Raw genomic sequence first — 22,528 nt, 5'->3', positions numbered from 1 at the left:
CAACCTCAGTAACCTTGAAAAATAGAATATTTTATTGCAAAAGCTATTTGTTCTCGCTGATTTTTTAAAACTCTTGGGTGATATTAGAGAAAAAAAAAAAAAAAAAAAAAAAGTGTCTCTTTTGACTTAGTTGTTTCAGGATGGTATTTTACCTGTAAATTTCCATTGTTATGCCTTTCGTGTTGTTGTGATCTTAAAACCCCAGTATTTCAGAAGCTATTTAAGCAATAATTTATCCCTCAAGACCTAAATTTTTATCCAAAATACAGGTACAGCATTGGTAGACTTAAATAAGTGATCTAGCAGTCCTGAAACTGTGCAATTTGAATCAAATTCTGCGAGGATACCTTCTTTTTAACAGTTCAGGTTGTAAACTTGACAGTAACTCTGCAAAAAAAAAAAAATCAATAAAAGACCATCTGGATGTCTGAGTGAATTTCATACTCTATCTAGTTGCACATGACAATTTAAATAAAACATAATTCATGGCTGTTTGCATACAGAAACTTACATTAACACATTTTAAAATCAGTAATGTCATAGATTTGAGCTTATCTACAAATTACCATCCCACTCCCACACTTCATAAAACTCATTTTTAAATTTATTTTTTTTTGCATGCGTGTGTGTGCGTGCGTCTGTGTGTGATTGCAATAATGACTGTGGTGATCTCTTCTACCAGTCCTGTAACAAAACAGTACGGTAATTCTTTAAGCTCTGGCCTCAGGGCCCACATTACTGCTCAAGTCCTTGACAAATCCAAAGCAAAGGACTGAGCAAAACGTGGTTAAGTCCCCCAAACTTTGTTTCTTCTGTTTTCTTCATGCCTGTTACGCCATACCTCTCTCTCTCTGTCATCTTGCCAAGCTTATTATGAGAGCTGAGAGCTCATTTCGGCCATCAATCACATCCTGTAGAAAAGTCAATTTGGATTTATTCTATTGCTGGACTCCCCAGCTCTCAGAACTATATACTCTTATTAAAAAAAAAAAATAATAATAATACAGAAAATAGCAGTAAATCCCATACTACATAATCAGACAGAAATCTGGGAAAGATACTGTACATGAAATACAACAATAAACAGCAATAAAGAACTGGGAAACTAGATGCGGAAAAACATCTAGCTGAATTTTTTAACTTGTTTTTAGGTTTGGTCTTAACAATTTTCATTTGTATTAAAGAAGGAAAATCAAGCAACACATTAATTACACTTAGTAATGACAGCTCAATTAAGAAAAGTAATCATCACGAGAAAGAATAGATAGGATCCAGAGAACCTAGGTATATGGCTGGCAAAAAAAAACTAACAGCGAGCTCAGAAAAAATGCCAGCAAATACAGCAGGAGTGAAAATACTCCAAAATATCCTGGAGGTGGTAATGGATAGAAAATGGTTCACGAAACACTCATTTGCTATGGCAGAGTAGCACATAAAAAAAAGCTGGGGGGCATTTGACTGACCCAGCAGCACATGCAGTGGTCTCTCTCCATCCAGCACCCGTGGGGTTGTACTTCGAATGCGATGTTTTGCTCTGTATGAATAATAGAGAAAATGAGAAAGAGTTTAGAAACAACCAAGTCAGCGAGCGGAGTTATCTTATGGAAAGAAGCAGTAGTCCTAAAAACTTGTGCAGCTCATCAAGATGGCAAACGGCGATTTCTGGTGGGAACAGAAGTATCTGCAGTATGCACTGCATCCTGTGAAACGATAGTGGCTCGAGCTAAGGGCAGCCTGTGGCAAAGCAAAATGTGATCTGAGTAGGAGGAAATACACAGTGCTATGGGATACCTTTCCAAGAGCCAAGGGGCTCTGGTGCAGAAGTCATTTGACATGTCACCCGACCGCATGGCCAGGCACTGGGAGAACCCAGCCATGGGTACCCCCAAATTGAGGGCATTTCGCTGCGGGTACAGCTGGGACCAGAGGCACGAGGATCATTTCCTCCATGACAGGGTCAGAGAACGACAAACAGAAACCCGTCTTCAGAAACCCTGAAGATCTTTAAGTGCTACTTGATTTAAATCTTCATGTTCAATACGTCTTAACTTTCTAAATAGCAATGACACTTAATGGAGATATATTTTCTGTGGTCTCTCTTGGCACTAGACTTTTAAAGTAGATCTCCAAACAGATAACTTTCATCGGTTCTGGCTAAGAGACTCAATTATTTTTCACATTTCCTTCCCTCATTGGTTTTCACTCGATGAACACTAACATAACATACACTGTGCCTTTCTAATGAATAGTTTGACTCCTGCAGCTCTTCCTTGAAATACACACCTGTAAACAAAACCAAATGCAGTTTTCTCTGTAGAATCTGTCTTCCCTGGGATTGCCAGCTGACCATGGGTGTTTTATTCCTACACCCTATGGATTACATTTCTTCCTGTCTTTGTTTCTAAAGGATAATTAATATGCTGTATCTAAAATTTTAATTCCCTGTGAGTCTCACATTGCTGTCTTCTCGTGCCTTCTCTCCTTCCCTTTTCCTTTTTGAACATACTAACAACCTTGGATCATTTTCCTCTCTGTAGCTTCAACTTCTCTTTAACTGATCTCCTTGCGTTAACTCTGTTCCCCATCCTTAATTGCACATTTCCAACACCTAATTTGTGTCCGTTCATTTAACCCTGTGTCTAGCCACTTTCTTCGGCACCTCCTGAAGGGCCTTTATTTCAGGTCAGTACATCTAAACCTGAACTCTTGCTGCTTCCTCTGAAACCAGCGACAACAGCAGTGGTTTGAAAGGTTCCCCATGGCACTGTCAGCCCTGTGCTGAAAGAGCAAGTTCCTTATTTTACCTAAAAGCATGCAAGCTGAAGCCAGCTGCAGCACTGAGCTCCCTGTTTTCCATGTAGAGAGCCTCTGCTGACAGGTGAAGATCGATCCTTTAAATTCTGTAGCCATAGTTTTATACCGGTAATTTATTTTCTATATATGATTCTTCACCCAAAAGGACCAAAAAATTCTCATTTTTCACCATGTGAGGAAATGATCACAGTTGTTAAAAAGTCGATTTTAACCACTCTTCCATGAACCCTGTCCACATTGTGTCCATTTATTATGTAATAAAGTTTCAAAGCTAATTTTAGATTGTCCTAATCAAATTCTTTAAAGTAAAAAAGGACATCCCGATCGTAACACTTTCTATTTTAGTAGCATACTAGTTTAATTATGATTTTGTAATTACATGTTCCAATGAGAACTCTGAGATCCCTTTCAGTACATAAAAGTATCTTTCCATTCACTATTTTCAACACAGAGTTATCAAAATGTTCTCACGATGCAATTAGCTTCTATGTTTTCTCATGGTTAAAGCCATTGCAGAGGATGTTTCACACAAATCTGTTATCCGAAAATGAACATGCCTAGCACTGTGTATCCTCTATCTAGATATTCGTTTGGGGAACACAGCCAAATCTGGCAGTTGTCTAGAATTTTATTTTCATTGAGCAATCAGTTGAAAGTTCATTCAGCATTTTTCCATATTTTGACAGCAAAGAAGCACAATCAGCAGCTGCTTCTGACAGGAATCGCTCCTCCAGTCATTCAGTTTTAAATCCTAGACACGGTAATACATGAACCACTCGTGTGATATAAACTCGACTCAAAATCTGGCAATCTTTTTCATTCCGTTCCATGTCCAATTTTTTCTTCTGTGTTAATTTTTCCTGAGATTGAATCCTTCTCTTTGTCCACCCATACAGACTTCTCCGTCAGACTCTTTTTTCTTATTTACTCCAGGCTCTTCTTGAATATCCCCCTGATACACCCATGCACAGTTACCAAGCTTCCTCCACACAACATCCATTGTTGTTTTTTTCTTCTCCCTTGAATCGAGATCAAGCTCCACCCAATTTTCCAAGACTTACGCAGCTCCACTCTGCCTCATTTTTACCATGTTGTTCTTTTCCCTCAATGTGCTTGCTGTGCTACGCGCTGGAGCTCCGTGGAGAGATGCCCAGCTCCTCACTGGTCAGACCAGCTCTGAAACTGGAAGTGGTGCAGTTGCTTTCCTGTGGTATTGCGTTCGGGTTCTCAGTCCTGTTTCTCAGTTCAGCTGCTGGTGTTACACCGCTTTTCAGTTCCCTGGGCTGGTCACACATTGCATGAGTTCGGTGCTAACTTGAGGTGCAGCCCAGTATCGGTGCTGCGTTAAGCCATGCAGACATGCTCATAAATCAGGGAACTATTCTTTTAATGAAATCCTGGATTAGTAAAAATGCTCAGAGATAGGAGCTGAGGATTTAATTTAATTTCCCACAGAAAAAGCAGTTTCAGCAGAATCATATGGCAGGAGTGAGCAATTAGGTTCTCCTGCATTGTACCTAAGTGATCTCTCTGTGCTACTTAATAATGACGATAATCTGCAACTTCCAGATATGCATCTCTAAATTACATGCTTGCCAGTGCATCCAGTCTTGAACGGGGTACTCATTTCATGACAGTTTTCATGTATAGCACACCTATACTTTAATAATCTCCTGGAAATGACAGCAGCTTTGTGTAGCACTCAGTGAGCTGCTATTCCAGAAGGTTGTCTTATTTCAGAAGAGTTGTCAGAGCATCCTTCTTTACGTTTTACATTACAAAGGAGGTCAGCAGACCCCATCCCAAAAGAGTACCCTCTGTCACATCCAAAGGAGAGATGTGGTCAGCAGTCGGGCTGATTTGCGACAGATCTTTGCAAGTGGATTTTGGTGAGGGAGCAGCAGTGAATCAGATGTCTCTAATGGGAACGCTGCCATTTATGGGAACAAACTGCCAGTTTTCTGCTTGTATCAGGGGAAAAGGCTGTTGCCAAGAAATGCTTCCTTGACTTGACAGGAAAGAAGCCTGCTAGATACATTTAACTTATAGGAGAAGTCAAGGCAAGTTTCAGGAGAGATAAAATACCAGTATGATATTGAGCCAGACAAGTGTATGTCTGTGCAAATGTATAAAGCCGATCCAAACCGTCAGCCCGACCCTGGCTACTCAGAAACCAGACCACCTTCAGCAGAATCTGGCTCTTGAGAGCCGTGGCCACTATCTGGTGCTGAGCACCTTTTAATATAAAAATGCTACATTTATGGGGCAAGTAAGTTGGAGGTGTGTTGTGTTGAGACCTGGGGGGTCCTTTTGTAAGACATGCACAAACTGCTTCAGTATTATTTCGTATGTCAGAACTGACTCCACAAGACCGCTCAAGCCTGCCCTGAATCAAGGGTAAATAAGTAAAATGGCATGGATCGATAGCAGTGCTTTGGGAATTACCTTTCTAAAAAGCTTCAAGACACTTGTACAGTCCTGATAAATCAGATGCAAGCTTAATTTAAATCATTAATATCTCATGAACTGAGATTTCTTTTATGAGAATTAAATTCCCTGATAGCCATGAGTTCAGCCTGCAGTGAGCAAGTTCCTGCATGTAGTGACCAGAGCAATCTTAATCACATTTTAGGGCGATAAACAGGTGCTGGGAACTCACAGGGGTTCCTCACGAAGCTGATCTCAACTCCGCACTGTGATCAGCGTCTCATCCCTCCGTCGTTCTTCCAAACCCAGTACCACTCAGGCTTCCTCCTTGGCCAGTCTTAATTTTCTGTTTGCATCTTTGGATGTTGAATCAGTTGACAGAAGTATTACCGAAAGAACCATATCCAAAGTCTAAGAGATCAAATTCAACAGTGCCGGCCACCTGGCTGGCCTAAGACTGCGAGGCTGAAAGACACATGATAACCAAGTGAATAGGAAAAGGCAGCCCTGCTGCTAGCCTGCCTCTTAACTTCTTCTAACACCGATTTCTGTATAACAGCTACGGGTTTAGGGTTGGTTTTCAGAGGGGAAGCCCACGTTGAAGAACTATATTGCAGCTAGGATGCAAGTTTTCTTCGCATCAAGGATTTTATTTATTTTTTAGGGGAAGGAAAGCAGGTAGAAGGCGCCTAAGATGATTTTTGTCTTTTCAGGGAGCCAATAACTTTGTTTTTTTGGCACTTTTTTTTTTTTTTTGCACCTCCTGCCTTTCAGGCTGCGCTTGCTGACGGGAGGCTGAAGCACCTGGGCCTCCCAGCCCCTCGGCACCGGGACGATCCGTGCTGCTCCCCTCGCAGCCTCGCCTTCCCTCTTGCCCCAGCCCCCAGCCCCCAGCCCTTTCCCCACAGCAGGGCCGTGGCAGCCCGGCCACCACCCCCGGGGCCCCGCGGGCCATGGCGGCCGCTCGGGGCCGGCCTCCTCCGCCCTCAGCCGCCGCGGGGGCTGCGGGGGCAGCGCTCCGGGGCCTGTCCCGGGCCCCTCCGGAGCCGCAGCGGGGCGGCAGGGGGAGCACGAGCAGCGGGGCCGAGCCGGGAGCCGGGGCTCCGGCTGCCAGCGGCCGCCACGGCGGCGGCGGCGGCGTCTCCCCCGCCAAGCGGCGCCGGCTCGGGGAAGCGAGGGATGCGGCTGCCGCCCGCTCCGCCGCCCTCAGCATAACGCCGGGGCCCGGCCCTCCTCCCCCCCGGCTGCGGGGAGCAGGAAGCGGCGTGCGGCCGGCTCCCGGCGGCCATCCCCCGGTTCCCCCCCCCCTCCTTCTCCTCCTCCTCCTCCTCCTCCACCTCCAGCCGCCGCCGCCGCCTCCCCGCCCAGCGCAGAGCGGGCGCCGGCGGCGCGGGGCCGCTCCCGGGAGCAGCGGGCGGCGGATGCCTGCGCCACGCCACCCCGCTGCCGCCGCGGCCTGGGCTCCGCCGGGCCATCGCCGCCGCTCCGGGCCCCAGGTCGGTGCCGGGAGCGGGGAGAAGGGGAACGGGAAGCGGGGGGGCGCCGGGCTGGACCCCCCCGGCCGGGCCCGGCGAGGGGACGGAGGTGGGGGGGGGGGGGGGGGGGGGGACACGGGGCTCGTTTGTGCCGCCCCCCCCGCCTCGCCGGGTGAGCCGCGGGCGGGAAGTTTGGTTGATTTTCCCTGATTTTCTTCCTTATTTTCTGTATTTTTTTTCTGCCCGGGGAGTGTTTTTGACGTTGCCGCCGCTTGTTTACGGCTGTGGGGCGGCGCTGCCAAGAGGGTAGGGAGGGGTTTTTCCCCCCCTCGCCCCCTGCCCGCAGCGCCCCGGCTCCGGGCACGGCCGGCGCCGCTCGCAGCCTCCGGGGGCTTTTTGGGAGCCTGCCCCGAGCCTCAGGGTGCTGGGACCGGCCCTGGGGGGCTCCAGGGGGGCTCCAGGGCTTCAGCTTTCCCCCTGCAGCACCTCCCGGCGGTGGGGTGAGCTGCCCCAACCCCCCCAGCTGTGCACCTTCGGGAACTGCTTCCATAGAAATAACTCTTGGCTTTCTTTCTGGAGCCGTAGGGGTTTCTTTACCTATTATTTCTTCCTATTAGGATATAAGTGAAGCTGTATTTCGTGGCCGAACGTTACCGACATGCTGCTTGGAAGGGACATGGCATGACAAAAAAAAAATAAAATCTATTTTGGGGGATTTGCGGTCATGGTCGGATTCCAGCTAAAGAGGTTGTCATGCCAAGGTGCTCAAGGCCGCTTCCCTTTTCTCCTCGCGGTGGGCTTTTCCGATGGCAAAGGGAGCAAACTTCCCTTGCAATCCAACGTGTTATCGAGTGGCGGGGCGTAAATGCCTTTTTTTGGCTCTCTTGGGTTTTTAAGGCAGGCAGCCGGCGACCTTAATGTGGTGTTATCCGTGGGCAACGTGAGCGGAGATCCCCCCGCGCTGCTTTTCCGTTTGTGGGGCTGATGAGTAGGGAAGGCTGTTGGCGTGATCCTCGGTGCCCTGGAAGGGGGTGTATTACATTTGAGGCCCCTGAAACTCTCACACTTTGCGTTTGGATTGTGAAGCTGAACTCCTTGGCCCTTGTTGAAGGGGAGCCAAGCCTGGTTCGGTCAAGCTGTGTTTTCCTGGAGCGTTGCAGCTTTTTCAGGAGGAAAAAATTCCTGGTTTGTGGAAAAGCAAATTACGTATTTCAGCATAGTTCTCCTTATTCCATTCAGCAGTGTTTTGCCTGCTAACACCAAAATGCTGTTTAATAGGAGGCGAACGATAAGCCAGACTTTATTGTATCTTTGCAAATACTCAAAATGAATAAAATGCAGAATTGTCGTATTGCCCCGTTTCTGCCATGTGACGGTGGCAGTCGTGGTGGCAGCACCCACGTTTGCAAGGTCAGAGTACAGCTATAGCTCTTAATCTATACTTCCGTGGTTGGCCGTGCTTATTTTCCCTCTCCTGCCTCATTTTTCACCCTGTAAGTAGCATAAGTCAGTTCTTCAGCTTTCCTACAGTAATCAGGAAAGACTAGAACATTAATTCAAACTTCTTCTTTGGTAAGGTTTACATTTGTTCCATGGGAAGCACGGTTCTATAAAACTGGTAAGGATTTTCTGATATCATATGTGGAAGTACTGTTTTTCTTCTTAAATCTACACTTGTTTGGTTAATAAAATGGATTTGTTATCTTCGCTTTAAATTACAGTCTGCATGACTGGCCTGGGTAGGGTTTGGCACGCAGAGTAATCAGTAATAGTCAAGTGAACGCAGCAGCTGAAATCTGTCTTCAAAACTGTGATTTCTTGAAATGTGCCAGACAGCCCAATACATTTGCTGATTGAATCTAATTCCACTGCTGTAGAGTTCAGTTCTGTTCTGAGTTCAGCAAAACCTCAAAAGCAGTGTCTCGTGTTGTGTTCAGTCTCCAGTAGAAATAAGCCTTGGTGTCTGCTGTGAAGCCACCGAAACCCTCGTGCAGATGAACTGTTACCTGGCGCTGTAGTTCTGTGGTTGTAATGTCAGCTTTCCACCAGGGAAGGCTGACAGCCTCTGGTGGACTTGATCGTTGTGGTTTTCAGACGTTGTTAACACCCTGCAACAGGATGTTTCTGTCATTATCTCACTCTCGCCAGGTTACAGTCTGATATTTTGGTGCAAGCTTCTCCTTGGCAGTGTTGGAAATGATTAGGATGGGCTATGCGTGCCACAACCATGCTGTGGAACTGGATAGGAAAGCAAATTACGGCAGCAGGGCGAAGCAGATTACTGTGAGTGGCAAAGCCTTGAACTACTGGGGGTAGACAGATAGGGCAGTCCTGTCTGAACTTTGATTCTTGTACTACTATTTTATATTTTTGAAGAGAAACTAGATGTCTATGCCAGTGTAGGAGGTGGATATATAGATGTTTGTCGATAAAATGCTGAGATTACTGGTGCCTTTGTGTCTCTTTCTCAGCATGGGTGCTGTCCTGAAGAAACACAAAAGTTAAGCTGTTAACAAAGGTGGACCGTAATGTGAGAATCACAATAAATTGTTTTGGATTCTTATTACTGTTGCCCGCGTTTCAATATTTGAAGTTATTGATAGAGACTAGTGCTTCTCACCCTTGTTTGGTAAAGGATTCATCTCCTCCTTTCTGTCTTCTGTCTCGAAATCTTTTTGTTCTTTTGCAACCCCTGGTCCCTAAAGACTAAAGCCTAGCCTTGGATACCCTCTAGTTAACCAAGGTTGAAGAGTTGTGTTTTTTTTGTTCGGGATTTCTTCCCTCCCTCTTTTCTCCTCATGGAAAAATACTCTCTCACTGGTGCTTTATGTCGTTTTCATGACAGGGTGGACAAGTAGCATCTGTGTATTGACCAGTAATTGTTCACCATGGGTATTTGTTCAGCGAGCCTCCTGTTGTATGTCAGGCACTTCTGACAGGCCGCTGGCTCAGAAAGCGTGTAGCCAAAGCATTGGTGTGAAATACAGGCATGGTCAGTTTCTGCTTTGGTTAAACTACAAATGTAACTTAATGTTTCTCGAGTTATGAATTACTTAGTCTTACAGTCATTCTTCCCTGCTAGTGGAAAAGCTTGGAAAATGTGATTATTTCTTTTAATGAAAAGTTTGTTTATGTAGGAGCCTTCAAAGCTTTATGTGTAGGATATAGGAGCCTTCAAAGACTTTGCATTTTCCTGTTTTAAATCAGGAGCAGCAGACTGGGGTTTGGTTGGTTAAATACACTCAAAAGCCACTTTTTCATCTCCCCGTGAAGTTACTATAGTCAGACTGTTTCTGAGTAAGTACTGCTTCTGCATTTTCCTGCCACAGCTAAGAAGAACAAAAAAGGATGTCCTTATGTTCTGGTAATGTTCATGCACCTCATGTTTTCTGTGCGGCACGGCACGTGTTTTCAAGTTCAAGTATTTGCTGGTTTTGGCTTACTCTGGCATTTTACTGAACACATTTCAATCGCACTAATTCACGGAATACATCTCAGAAAGCATCGTGTATAGCAAGCTGTGTCACTGTGGAAGTATGAACACGGCAGTTAAATATTTATGCATTCATTTCTAGCAAAAGCAGTTGGTATGTTTGCAATGCAGTGTAGCTGATATTTCTAGAAGCCTGTCTTAGAAATTGTCTTCCTCAGAGAACAATACGTGGAACATTTGTGGTAACAAGACTATACAACAAAGAGTATACAAGAAAAAAATCTGAAAGGGAGGAAATAAGTTTGCCATACTTTGGGGTCAGGGAGAAGTGAGGTGAGCGAACTGTGTTTACTTCAAGCAGGAAATCTGTGACAGCACTATTCTTGGAAAGAACAGGCAGGGAAAAGAAACAGAGTGAAGCCTCATAGAGTTCAGTTTATAAGCAGAACAAGGGTTGAAAGTGATAAAGTAGACTGAAATGACATCAGTTCTTTTTCATTAGATGGTTTCAGTGCTGTCTTTTTCTTTTTTTTTTTCATGGATTTGCTTTGGAGGGTTTGGATTTGGGAACATTTTCAGTGCTAAGCCTTGAAGTTTAATATTCTGCCAGCAGTTTTCTTGGAAATAAGACATGAAGTCACCCTTATCAATATTCCTTACTAAAAAAATATATATTTTATATATGTATATACCTACATACATATACATACAGTTTGCTGAATCTCATTTACCAAATAAATCACCAGTCCCCTCCCCATCCCTCCCTAATTCATAGAGTTAAGCAGAAAAAATCCACAGCACTTGTCAGTTGTGCAGGAAGCCTTACCTTTACCTTACGGCATTTTGAAATACTAAGCAGTCTTGCTTTTCAGATCTAGTTCTGTTTGCTGTAGTCACAACCTTGTTCACTTGTTTAAACTTCATAAATTTATCACTGCTATGTGCTACTGATCATGGCATAGGTCATTTGTTACCTTCTCTATACAGGATGTCAAGCTAGATGAGCAAATCATGCTTCCTAGCTATAAAATAAATAAGCTGAATTCTCTTTATGCTTTAGATGCTTCTGAAGTTAATAAAGCAAGTTTCCCTTTAAGGGCTTGAAATTTTGCTCTCAGAATGACTCGCAGTATATCTTTTATCTTCTTTCTATTAAAGCTTATGAAAGAAATGTAATAGTATTTGCTCTCCTACAGGTTTAAGAAGTATTTTTTTGGAGAACCTACTTTATTCTCAGGCTGTCAGTTCAGATGTCACTTTATGATTTTTCTGCATGATGATTGCACATTTCCATTTTATGAATTTTCTGGGCAAACTGATATTATAGCAACTACCAGATAATTCCAGGGCCTGTGGTTCCGCATACCTCTGACCTTAAATTCTTCAGCTCGGTGAAATAAGTTGGTGCAAAATATGCCAAGGTAGTGAGTATCTCTGAGGTAACAGAAGAACGGGGGTGTAGCTAATAGAAAACACACCTTTAATGCTTGTGATGCGTGGAGAGAAAGCCTTTTAATGGTTGAGATCAGTAGCAGAGCTACAAGTGGAAGTGACACCTAGACCTCCAACCTTGCACCTCTTCCGTCAGACTGGACCTGTTCTAATGAACCCCCTTGTGGGGCAGGCAGGGGCTGTGTGCTGTCGGTTTTCACCTGGTAATTTTACCTAATTTTACCTTGAATATTCTCGAGATACGGTCTCTTCTGTGGAAAGGACATTGTGTTACTCTGAAGTAACTTTGAATGTCAGCTAAGGCTGCAAATATTTGGTTTGGCTGTTGGTTGGCAACAAGGAGCTCTGGCAGGTATGTTCCCGTCTTTTGATGTGTGAAAGGTACGAAAGCTGGTGGAGTTTAGATGCGAAAATAAATTTGTATGGCCAGTTGGCGTGATCAGCTGTGGTTTCATCCCTCTCATCTAGAATAGGAGGTGATGAGAAGCTGTTTGAAAACTATGTGTCCATAGGGTAGGGAATACCTGTGCTAACTGGGCTCCTGGCTGTTGGGCTTTTTTCTTTTGGATGTGTTATGTTGTATTTAAAAGGCGATTTTCCTTATCACAGCTGTAGCATACGTGAAAGGAGCATATAAAGGATTTAATGATTACCAACTGCTAGTATGGTATTTTCTGACTAAATATGACAAGTAAATTGTAGGAAAAAAAGGAATGAACAAAAAACTGCTCCATATAAAACATTGCCAGAAATTGTTTAAATAGCAATGGTGATGGTTCAGGCTAATTTAAAAATCAGTCTGCTGCTTTGTTTTGATGTAACCCTTCAAGTCTACCCGTTGAAGGTACTGAAGGTGATCATTAAGTTTGTTTTATTTTGAACGTGTTGTTTCCGAAACACAGCGACGCCGTTCTGCGCTCCTGTCAGCTCTCCTAGCAGCTCATCAAGTGTCAGCTTTACTCTGTCAGTGAAATGGCATGTGGGGAGGAGAGATAAAAGGGGCATCAAGCTATTAAGCCGTAAAATAAACAAAAGCAAAACTTGAATATGATAAGGTTGCTATATTTGCCTGTTTAACAGGGGTTCTGTACGTAACTCTTGGTTCGGCACGGTGCTGGAGCGGGAGGAACTGCCGGCTCCGTGAGGGGCCAGCATGTGGTGTGGGGCGCAGGGCAGGCCCGACTCTTTCTTCCTCCATTTCGGGGAGAGGAAGAGCTCTTCTTCAGCAGCAGTTGTGCCTGTCTTCTGAGGCTGGCACTGTAAATTAGTGATCCTGTGAGCAGAGTTTGTTTCCAGACCTGGCAGGACAGAGGACTGCTGGAGGCTCCTCACGCTTCCTTCAGGAGGGGCATGTTGCCATCTTCAGCTTCCCTCCCTGAAACACAAGCCCTTGGAAGAGGGATTGGGACATCCCGAGTGCTGAGCTGAGGCGAAGTCAGGTTGGGGCCCATGCTTGGGCTCTTTCAGCTGTATCCATCCCAGCAGGAGGAGTGCTGTGTCCTGCCTTGGCTCCTTTCCTCTTCCAGCTTGTTTGGTTTGTATAAGGACTAGTATAGAGTGTAGGGCTTTTTACCTCTGGAACGATTGTGAAGAGGGAAAATTGCTCTCAGACTGCTGCTATTCAAGCCTCCTTGCTTGGCCTCGCATTGCCTTGCAGAGAAAGGAGCCCTGAGGGGTTGCTGTCTCTGGCTGCAGCTCGCCGTCCCTTCCCCAGCAGTGGTGGGGACACAGCTATTTGTGGAGCTGTGCTTTGAAACAGGATAAGGAAGTGATCCGATCGAGCCCTGCAAAAATAGATTACTCTGAAATGGTAACTAATTCGTTTTAAAATGCTGTCCCACAAGCAATGTGTCGGCATGTTGTGGGGGTGAGGCTCTGATGCTGTGAAGACAGAAATGAGCACCTGGGCCAGGATCTTCTCGAGCTGCTGTGGTGCTCATGACCGGTGTTGATTCCCGAGAAGCACTGGCTTCAATTCGTGCCATGTCTTTCTTCAGGGTTAGATGTTAATACCGGCCTGACTGCGGATGGTCCCTTCTCTTCTGAAGCTGCAGTATGTTTTTGAAAACTTGTCAATGGTTTTGACTCACAGTCTGAGATACTTTTGCCATGACCCCGTTAGCTTTGTGAGGCCACCGCTCCCAATGGCAGCCTGTGTAATCGGCATCCAACCCTAACCGAACTGCACTGTACTAAAATAATACAGATTGGACTGCAAAGTTAATGCATGTTTTGTGTAACAGAGGAGTCGCAGAGGACGTTGTGGAATATCTATGGTGAGAAAACCATTAACAAAGAACAAAACAAGAAGCTGTGGCATTTCTCTGACCAGTAGTAAATAAAGGCAGTGGACAGAAGTTGAGAGGATGAGAACAATCCTTTGTATTTCCAGAGTTTTAAGATATTTTTTTTTTCATTTGAAATCAAAGAAACAATCTTTTAGCCTAAATTTATGTGACATAATGTTTGCCACTTTTTTTTTTGTTGAAATTGTGGGAAACTGGAAGCCAAACAGTAAGGGAAAAAGTGATGTTGGAGACCATGTTTTTTGTAGATATATTCCTGTACAGTCAGCTCCAAGTCAACTGGCTTTGTGTTAGGTTATTAACATGATGTGTTAAAAATAAACGAGGCTCCGATACCGTGCCCCCATCTGTTTATGAAATGACTTTTCTCCGCATAAAGGGCCTGGTGGAGTCGCTGTTCCTCCGTGCTGGCACATCCAGCCTGTCACCACAGATGGTGTTGGTGTAGGAGCTACCAAGGAAGTGGTTTTGTGATCGCTGTTCCTGGATCAGATTTACTATCAGATTATCCTGTAATGTAACTTTGATCAGGTAGGCAAACTATCACCTTTCTTAAGTTAGTAAGAGTACACAATATATCATTTGTGCTGACTGTGGGAGGACAGACAGTAGCTATTTGTCATGAAGCCTTCCAGTATGAAATCGACCTGTCAAATCTAAACTTTATTTACTGTCTTGCCAAACTGTGACCTCGGAGCAGGTATTGGAACAGTGACTTAAGTCAGTAAACTGTACTCTCTTTTATTTACAGAATTGCTTAATACGGATTTATTACCTATGAAGAAATAATACACTGTATGCTACAGTACCGTTTACTTCATGTACTGTTAGATTTCTCCTTTATTTCTCTTAAGCTTTATTTTTTTAACAATAAATCTGCTTAGGCTGGGAAGGAAGTTGCAACAAGTGACTCTTTTGAGCATTATTCTGATTCATAAAATATGGCAGAGTAATGATAATAACAGTCATTGCAGACATTTTAACGTGAAATTCATTCATGCATATGTGAGAGTTAATTTTCATGTAATGGCATTGCATGGCACGTGGAGTTCAGAGAAGTGCTTATTTTCTGTCCCTAAGTAGCAAAAGGAAATAAGTACACTTCACGTACACTGAAATAGACCCTTAGTAAACCCTTTATGAAGAAACTTTCCAGTTGGACAGAATCAAACTATGTTGGAAAGCTTCCCCCTCCTAGTTTATTAATTCTTACATAGCGCAGCCTTCGTAAATCCTTGAGGTTATGAGATGGTGAATGTATTGTTATGCAATTTGTTCCTTAAGCCAAAATATTACAACTTGCAGGTTTGTTTTGTTTTTAGTCTATTGTAAGATCATCATGTGCTTTTCATGTAAGTTCAAGAAGACTTTTAATTATCTAGAGTAAGCACTTATTTTTTCTTTCTCTCCCATATTGAGTAGCTTGTTAGGAAAAATAGGTAGATTGTGTTAAATAAAAATTATATGCAAAATAAGTCTATTCTCCTTGGGTTTTAGGACATGAGTGTAGTAGTATTTGCTTCGTTTTTCTCACTTAGCTGATGGCTGGGACCAAAGTGGGACATGGTCTGGCTTACACATCAGTACGCATCCTGAACCACCACTGCTTTTCATGGAAATGCTACGTTTCGCTGGGACAGACCAGATTGCAGTCCAATTTCTGCTAGTTATTTCCTACCCTTTGAACCATAATTTTGTTTTTTAACATTTTTTTTTTTAGGGGAAGTCTTTGTGAAGGACAAATACAACATTCAGCTTGGTTTGTTCATGTTCCGTTTCCTCTTTCTGTGCAAATTAGGGCTGGAGACCATTGCTCAATTCAGCCAAATGCGAAAGAGGAGAAGGGCTCTCAAAGATGATGAATTGTGTTTTGTGTAAATTGGCGGCTGAAGAGGGAAGACACTGAAGTTAGTGTCCTTTCTGGGAGGAAAAATGCAGAAATCGGCTGCTATGTTGTTTTGTAGCAGCTGGCCCCTCACAGTGGGTATACGTTCCTAGTACCTGCAGGACGTGTGATCTTTTGCCTCGTCAAGGTGTCACGGCAGATAGGGGGTTATCGTGGTGGAGGGGGAGCAATGTGTCTGTAGGAAGGCAGCTTTTTAACTGTGCTGCTTGCAGAACTTCTCATGGTAAACTTCTTAACGAGGAAGCTTAGAAATGCCATGTCATTTGTCGAAGGCCAATGTTAGGGTAAAAGAGAATAAGCCTAATAACTGCTCAAGATATGTTGTTATATCAGATATGTGGTCTGTTAATAGGTTAGAAGAAAAGAAAGGCAACATTTTACTGACTTCCACACTTACTGAGACTAACTGAGTCGTCAGCTCAGTGTAGTATGTTGTTTTTATCAGTGCTGCACAGAGGACCAGATACTGGTGCTAAATTTAAAGATAAAAGTGGGAAAACTTGAGTTTGTATACTGGTCGATTATCTAGCCCATTGAAGTGTCATAGGTATCCTGCATTAGCTTGGTTAGAAGAGGGGAATGAACCCTCGTAATGGCTGTCTGCGAGTAATGCAGCCTCAGAGAACCCTGCAAGAAGGAAATTGGAATAGTGGGGTTTTGCCCTGAGCCTGTGAAATTGGATCATTGTTTAATTATGTTTAAGTAACAGGGGATATTTATACAGATATGTAGAACCATGCAGATTTTAAAACAATACAGTTTTCATTAAATTAAGAAATCCTAGTATAAAGCAGTCTATTTCGTTGTGTTGTTTTGTTTTTTTTTTTTTATTATTATTTTTTCTGAGTGCTAGTCATGGCATCTTTTTAAAATTGGGATAATAAATTTGCATAAGGTATCCTAGATACCTTCACCTAACATTACGTTGATGTTTTTTTTCCCATGTTTTACAACATGATGTTTATGCAACCCAAAATTGAATTAGCTTTTTTTTTTTTTTTCCCCCCTCACCTTTTTAATTCTGGAGGAGCAGGGTTTGTTAGTGGTGCTGGGAAGCTCGAATCTGCAGCCAGGACACTGTGGCACTGTTCAGCTCCAAAAGGATTTCAGAAGAAGACAGGTTAAGTGATGCTTTGTGCAGTGGCCTGGGCTCTCCCTGTGGGGGATGCAGAAGGAGAGGTGAAATGATCAAAATCTGAGGCTGGTTCTTTGCAGCACCATGCTGGAATAACACACACGGTGAATTTTTTCCTTTGCAGCTTAACAGTAATTAAAACAAGAGAGGATATTAGCTCAGATGTGTTTTGGCCATCTAGATGGATAGGACACATTTCTGATCACATGCAGACAAATTTGGCAGGAGCTGTGCGTAGCCTTGCCAAAATCTATGAGAACCAAGAGAAAACTAAATGAAAAATGCTCTCTAGGTTTGCAGTGGGGTTGTGCAATGGTGCCCGCTCCCAAAGTAGGTGTCGGGAGTAGCCGTGCAGGTCAGGTTAAGGGCTCTGCTTCAGCCACAATGAGCTTCAGCTGACGGCTGCGTCCAAGAAACAGCTAAAATTGGAACTGAAGACAGTTCTCAGGTGGGGGGGGACAAATCTGTGAGTCATCAGCACAGAGATAGATGGTGGCGGAGTTTGTGTTGGCAGATACTGGGTCGCCGAGTTTGTACGCGGGGAGGAGAGGACAGGAAGAAAGGTCAGGCAGAGAGGTGCACAACGCTCCTGCAGGAACTTAGAAGAAAAAAAATTTATCTAAAGACTTAAATGCTAGAAGAAAGCTGGAGGAAAGTAAACATTTTGGTGTATTTTCCTTTGTAGGATTCTGTATTTTTGTATTTGACTTCCAAGTATAAAATACTAAATTTAAGGCCAGAGTGATTTTAACTACTCTGAGGACTTTGCACTGGGCTTCTTCCTTTCAAAGGCAAAACAAGAAAATACTGGTATGGCACAGCCTGCACCGTGCAGTTAAATGGAATATAAGGAATTTTGCAAGTTGATGGTATCAGAATTTCATCAGCGCATTACTGATAATTGCACATGACAAGCACACACGTTTTCTATTAAAAACAAGCAAACAGGTAATTTATTTTTTATGCTTCAGTGTCTCTGTTTTCTGTGAAGTGAAGGCAAAAACAGTTCAGTTGCACAACTTGCCTGCACAAGCTGCAGTAGGTTTGCTGTTTATATTTCTCTGAAATTAATACAGAAAGGACATAACTAAGCATTTTCTTCTTTTTGTGTCTGAAATTTAAAAGATGTCAGATAAAGTGGAGAATGAATGATTTTTTGTTGATATTTTAAGTGTCCTAATGCTTCAGAAGAATACAGGGGGCAGGCTGATTCTGAGCAAGTCCTTTCAAGATGGGGTCAGCAGCAGCTTCAGGAGGGTTTTGGAATAGCCAGTGGCATGGAGCTAGCTGCAATGGTTGCTCTACGTTGCTGAGGTTCCCTCTGGAGACCAGGGGGGCTGCGGGGCCCTGTGGGAGCTCAGCTGTGGATGGGAAGCTGTGGATCCCTCAGCGAAGACGGGGCAGGTTTGGCTGAACGTGGCAGTATCGGCTTTGCCAGAGCACTGGCTTCAAGAAACACTTTATTTTTTGGCTTTGTTTTGGAAGAATACCTGTCAGGCTGTTAGACTTGCAGGAGCTGAGGGCAAATTCTGGTATTAGCACACAGAAAAGAGGTTAAAGAACGTAAGTACTGAAAAGTTCTAGATATAATGTTCTTAATAAAGCTTTTTTGTTTTTCTTTTCTAGTTCAAGCAGTATGCTTCTGACAGCAGTAGTGGAGAACTGGACGACTGGTTAATTATCATACTAAAATGGAGTATTTACCAGTAGAGGTAAGATAACCTGTGAATATGCTGCGGTTTCGTTTCTTAGCAGTGTCTTGCAGTTCCTAATACAAGTAGCACTGTTACACAAACATTTCTCTGAGAACAAAGCTGGTTTAGGAGGTTTCTGTGCACCTCCATCTGTCTTTTCATTGCGCTCAGAGGTGCCCTGGTGCAGCTGCTGTAAAGTATCACTAAAATGATCAATAATTTTAAAAAGAAGAAAAAAAAAAAAAAAACAGAATAAAGAAACATTTTTTCCATTTTGGTGGACTTTAACAATCTGATATATATGTCTTTGATCCATTTTCTGGTTTTGCCCCAGAAAAGATGGGTTTGGGTAACTAAAGAAGCAATGAGCTGCTGTGGGGACAGTGTTGACTGGCAAGGATATGTAGGAAATTGTTTCCTTGAGAAAAGGTTCATATAGATGAACCCTCAGAGGTGTAAAGGAAAGTAAAGTTTTGGTCCTCAGTATAGGATCAAGTGGCTTTAATGCTGCTTTAACTATCGGAGATATTCAGTCTCAGTGCTTTAATGCTGCTGGGTTTTAAAATGCTGTGTTGATTATTCATAAGTTCTAAGTAGCCACCAAGAGTTGTGAAACCCTCTGTTGTCTCTAACCCTCTGTATTAGGATATTCCTCTCCTTTACTGTCAGATCCTCTGATGCGTGTTTATATGCTGCATTAACCTCTGTTACTCATAACGTGGTTCTTAATGAAGGATTCTTCTGTTTCTTGCAGGCAGGACAAGTGTCAGTTTCTTTCTCTGTTTCTTAATGATAATTATATGCTTTAAAATACAACAATCAACTCATTAAGTATTGAAACGAGTTGTGGACATGTAATATTATTGAAGTTAGTGCAGGTATAGCTGTAAATTTAAATGGAATCTATACAAAGGAATATCTCTACGGAAGTTTAACTTTTTATGTTGGGTTTTCTATGATTAGCAAACAAGAATTCAAGACGGCTTCTCCAAGTTTCGTTTTCCCCTTTGAAATATTTAGTTGCTGCATAACACTTTTTGTTACACGGTTCAGAGAACTCTGTTTGACTTTGCGCAGTTATGAAAGCCTTCGACAGAAAGTGGTGATTGGGTTTATGTCAGACCAGGACAGTGACTGCTCCCCGTCACCCAGGCTGGGCATGGAACAAGCCGATGCTTGGCAGAGGTCAGCGGATTGCCTGCAGCCCCCGCCGCTCGCAGTGGCACGCCGTACTGCTTGCTGCGTGCACAGCATCGTCGGCTGTGGCTCAGCAGTTCGTGCTGCTTTAGCAAGACATCCTGGAGCAAGGCAGGGGTGCCACTTTTCCACATATTGTTGATAGTTGATTGCTGCATTACTGCTTTAAAACAGGTGGTGCCGTGTTGTGCACACGCGTGTGTGTTTGTGTTCACTCTGCCGTGCTGCCTGCCCAGGTCATTTTTTGTGGGCTGGTTGGGGATGTTGAATTGGCTCAGCAGAGTAGGGAGGGACTGGCTCCAGCTAGAGTCGTATCAGACCCTACAGAAATACCCTAAGTTCATGGGGCAGTCCTTTTGTAATGCCAGATGTGGCACTCTGTAGCTTTTCTGTTGTTGAAGTAACTCTCATAAAATGAGCCTTTAAATCTGTGTAACCAGGCTAGTTCTGGGTTGTTCCCACCTGGTTTCCTCCTGGGGAAATGTTTGGGAGTGTTGGGTGTTGGCGTAGCTCAACAACTCCTGCAGGAACGGTTTTCCTTCCTCATAAGAAGCCAAATTTCAGGGACAAACGACAGTGCCATTAGTGCTGGGGAGTCAGAGGCGTGTGATGATCTGATGTCTTGAAAATGTAGTTAGCTTCATCAAAATGCAAACTGCCTCCGATTTTTGAATGGCATCCTTTGTCCTCTGAAGTCCTTTCTCTTTGGCCTGAGGATTTCCAAATGGGGTCCTGTCCTTTCTGAGGTGTCATCCAGCGTCATCACGTGTTACATGCACTGCCTACAGGGTTTGCTCCCTGGGGTCACGGCAGGTCCAGGATCCCTGCTCGGTGACAGGTCAGGTTCCATTTGCAGAAGATGTGCTTGCTGCAAATTGCTGCAAAGTAGTGTAGGTTATCAGTGATAGCCCTTGCACTGCATGCTGTGGCATCGTTCAACTAGTCAAAATCCCTTGATTTGAATTCAGATTATTATGCAGAATTTTTAGACAAGCTGTGTTAAATGCACCACCTGCATGCTGTAGTCCTTACCTGGCATGAAGGGTCCTTGACTGCAGTTCTTCACATTGTCGTAACTCAGCTTCAGAAGCAAAATTCCTCTTTCCCTATTCCCTGTTAAGTCAGAAGTACGAAGTTGCTCTTTCTGTGTTCTTAGTAAAGTGTGTGTAGAGTCATTGTATAGGCTGTTAAACCAAGGTCAGAATTTACTTGTTTATACTTAAAAATCTAAACCTGCACAGCAAGTGCAGCAAGGTAAATCTTATCTTCAGTCATATGCCAAGATAATTTAGTTGGTAGGCTAGACGTAGCCCCTTCAGATAACTTTGCTTTCAGGTGACTGATATCTGCTGTGGCTAGGAATTTTCTTTGCCAGCTTTCTATTTTCTGTCTCAGTAGTACCACCTGCTGCTTCACAAACTCCCACATGCTTGTTTAAGCTTGTTTTATAGAAACAAAAAAATCCCATAACCCATTCAAGCTCAGGCCAGGCTCACTATTAGGTTTACTGCTTCTGCACGAGACCCAGGAGTACTAATGTGCACAAAGGGTTGACCATTTTAGGCTTTTTTGACAGTGCTTGTAGGAGCTAGGAAGTTTGAGGACAAGTGTTTGCAGAACGAGTAGACTGTTTTATTAACCCACTTGATATTGTTGAAGGAAAACCAGCAGAACTCGTTGAAGTCTGTAAGATTTTAATTTAAGTATCAGCAGGCAGCTGTAAATTAGCAGCGAGGTGCCAGTCTGTGGCTGCAAAGAAGACAATGAGAATTAACACTTTGCTGCTAACAAAGATTGACTGAGAGTGGGCACGGTGCCCTCCTTAACTCCTGCCTTCCCTCTTCAGTCACTCCATCAAAGATCCTACAGCTCCTGTCAGGCCTCACTCTGCCCAATTCAGCTGTCCCTGCCCTTGTGTTGGGCTTGAGGTGGTGCCTGCTACCTGTTGGGCCATTCTGCTTCAGCAGGGGCTGGAAGCAGACCAAATACACTTTGTCTCCTTGGCAGGGCTTTTTCCTCTCTCCAGCCAAGTAGCAGAGCAGAGTCGCAGTACGTAGGTATCAGTAAGCTCCAAGGTTATATTATGCTGATCATATCGTGATATTTCTCTGATAATACTTGATTCCTTCACAACAAAGCAAGAAGCTACTGTGGGCAGGATTTGGCATATCCTATATAAATCCTATCTTCATGTTTACCCCAGGATGTGTATATTTAAGGAAGCTGTGTAAAATTGAGTAGCGTTTTCCTGTTAAGGACCAGATAGGCATTGTCCCCAACTTGTATTGTAAGTTTGTTTTCTGTTTGTTTCCAGTAACGAAGGTGCTGACAAGCTTTGACTTCTTCATCCTCATAAACATGAGCGAAGTTCAGGCTATGGTAGAATTCTCCGTGGAGCTCCACAAGTTCTTCAACGTGGATTTGTTTCAAAGAGGGTAGGTAGTGTGTTCCTTAAACCTTTACTGTGATGTGTGGCTGATGTTAGAAAGACATGAATGGGGAGTGTCACGCAGCATTGCTTCATGTGTTATCGACTGTTTTTACAGCGATTTGAAAGTTGTTAATTGCTTATTGGAAAGGTATATGCTTGCTAGAATCGAAATGCTTGAGTAATTTGGCCTAAAACTTAAGTTATAACAAGAATTTATTTTCTGATTGGAGAGGAGGGAAGTTCTGTAGCGTTTGAGGA

The 22,528-nt window shown here is 43.7% G+C and overlaps 1 protein-coding gene across 2 annotated transcripts in view; it reads left to right on the top strand.

Moving 5' to 3' along the window:
- Nucleotides 1–6,354: 6,354 nt before the first annotated feature.
- Nucleotides 6,355–22,528, top strand: part of FAM135A (family with sequence similarity 135 member A) — an 80,510-nt gene continuing 64,336 nt past the window's right edge. For both annotated transcript variants that reach the window (XM_082756365.1, XM_082756364.1), the window contains exons 1-3: nucleotides 6,355–6,737; nucleotides 18,575–18,660; nucleotides 22,154–22,274. In XM_082756365.1, coding sequence (XP_082612491.1) covers nucleotides 22,198–22,274 — 77 coding nt within the window. In that variant the 5' untranslated portion in view covers nucleotides 6,355–6,737; nucleotides 18,575–18,660; nucleotides 22,154–22,197. The remainder of the gene's footprint in view (nucleotides 6,738–18,574; nucleotides 18,661–22,153; nucleotides 22,275–22,528) is intronic.

Source organism: Aythya marila, assembly GCF_965140915.1.
Source record: "Aythya marila genome assembly, chromosome: 3".
Lineage (NCBI taxonomy): Eukaryota > Metazoa > Chordata > Aves > Anseriformes > Anatidae > Aythya > Aythya marila.
The sequence above is the reverse complement of the archived record's forward strand: the minus strand, read 5'-3'. Positions and strand labels throughout refer to the sequence as shown.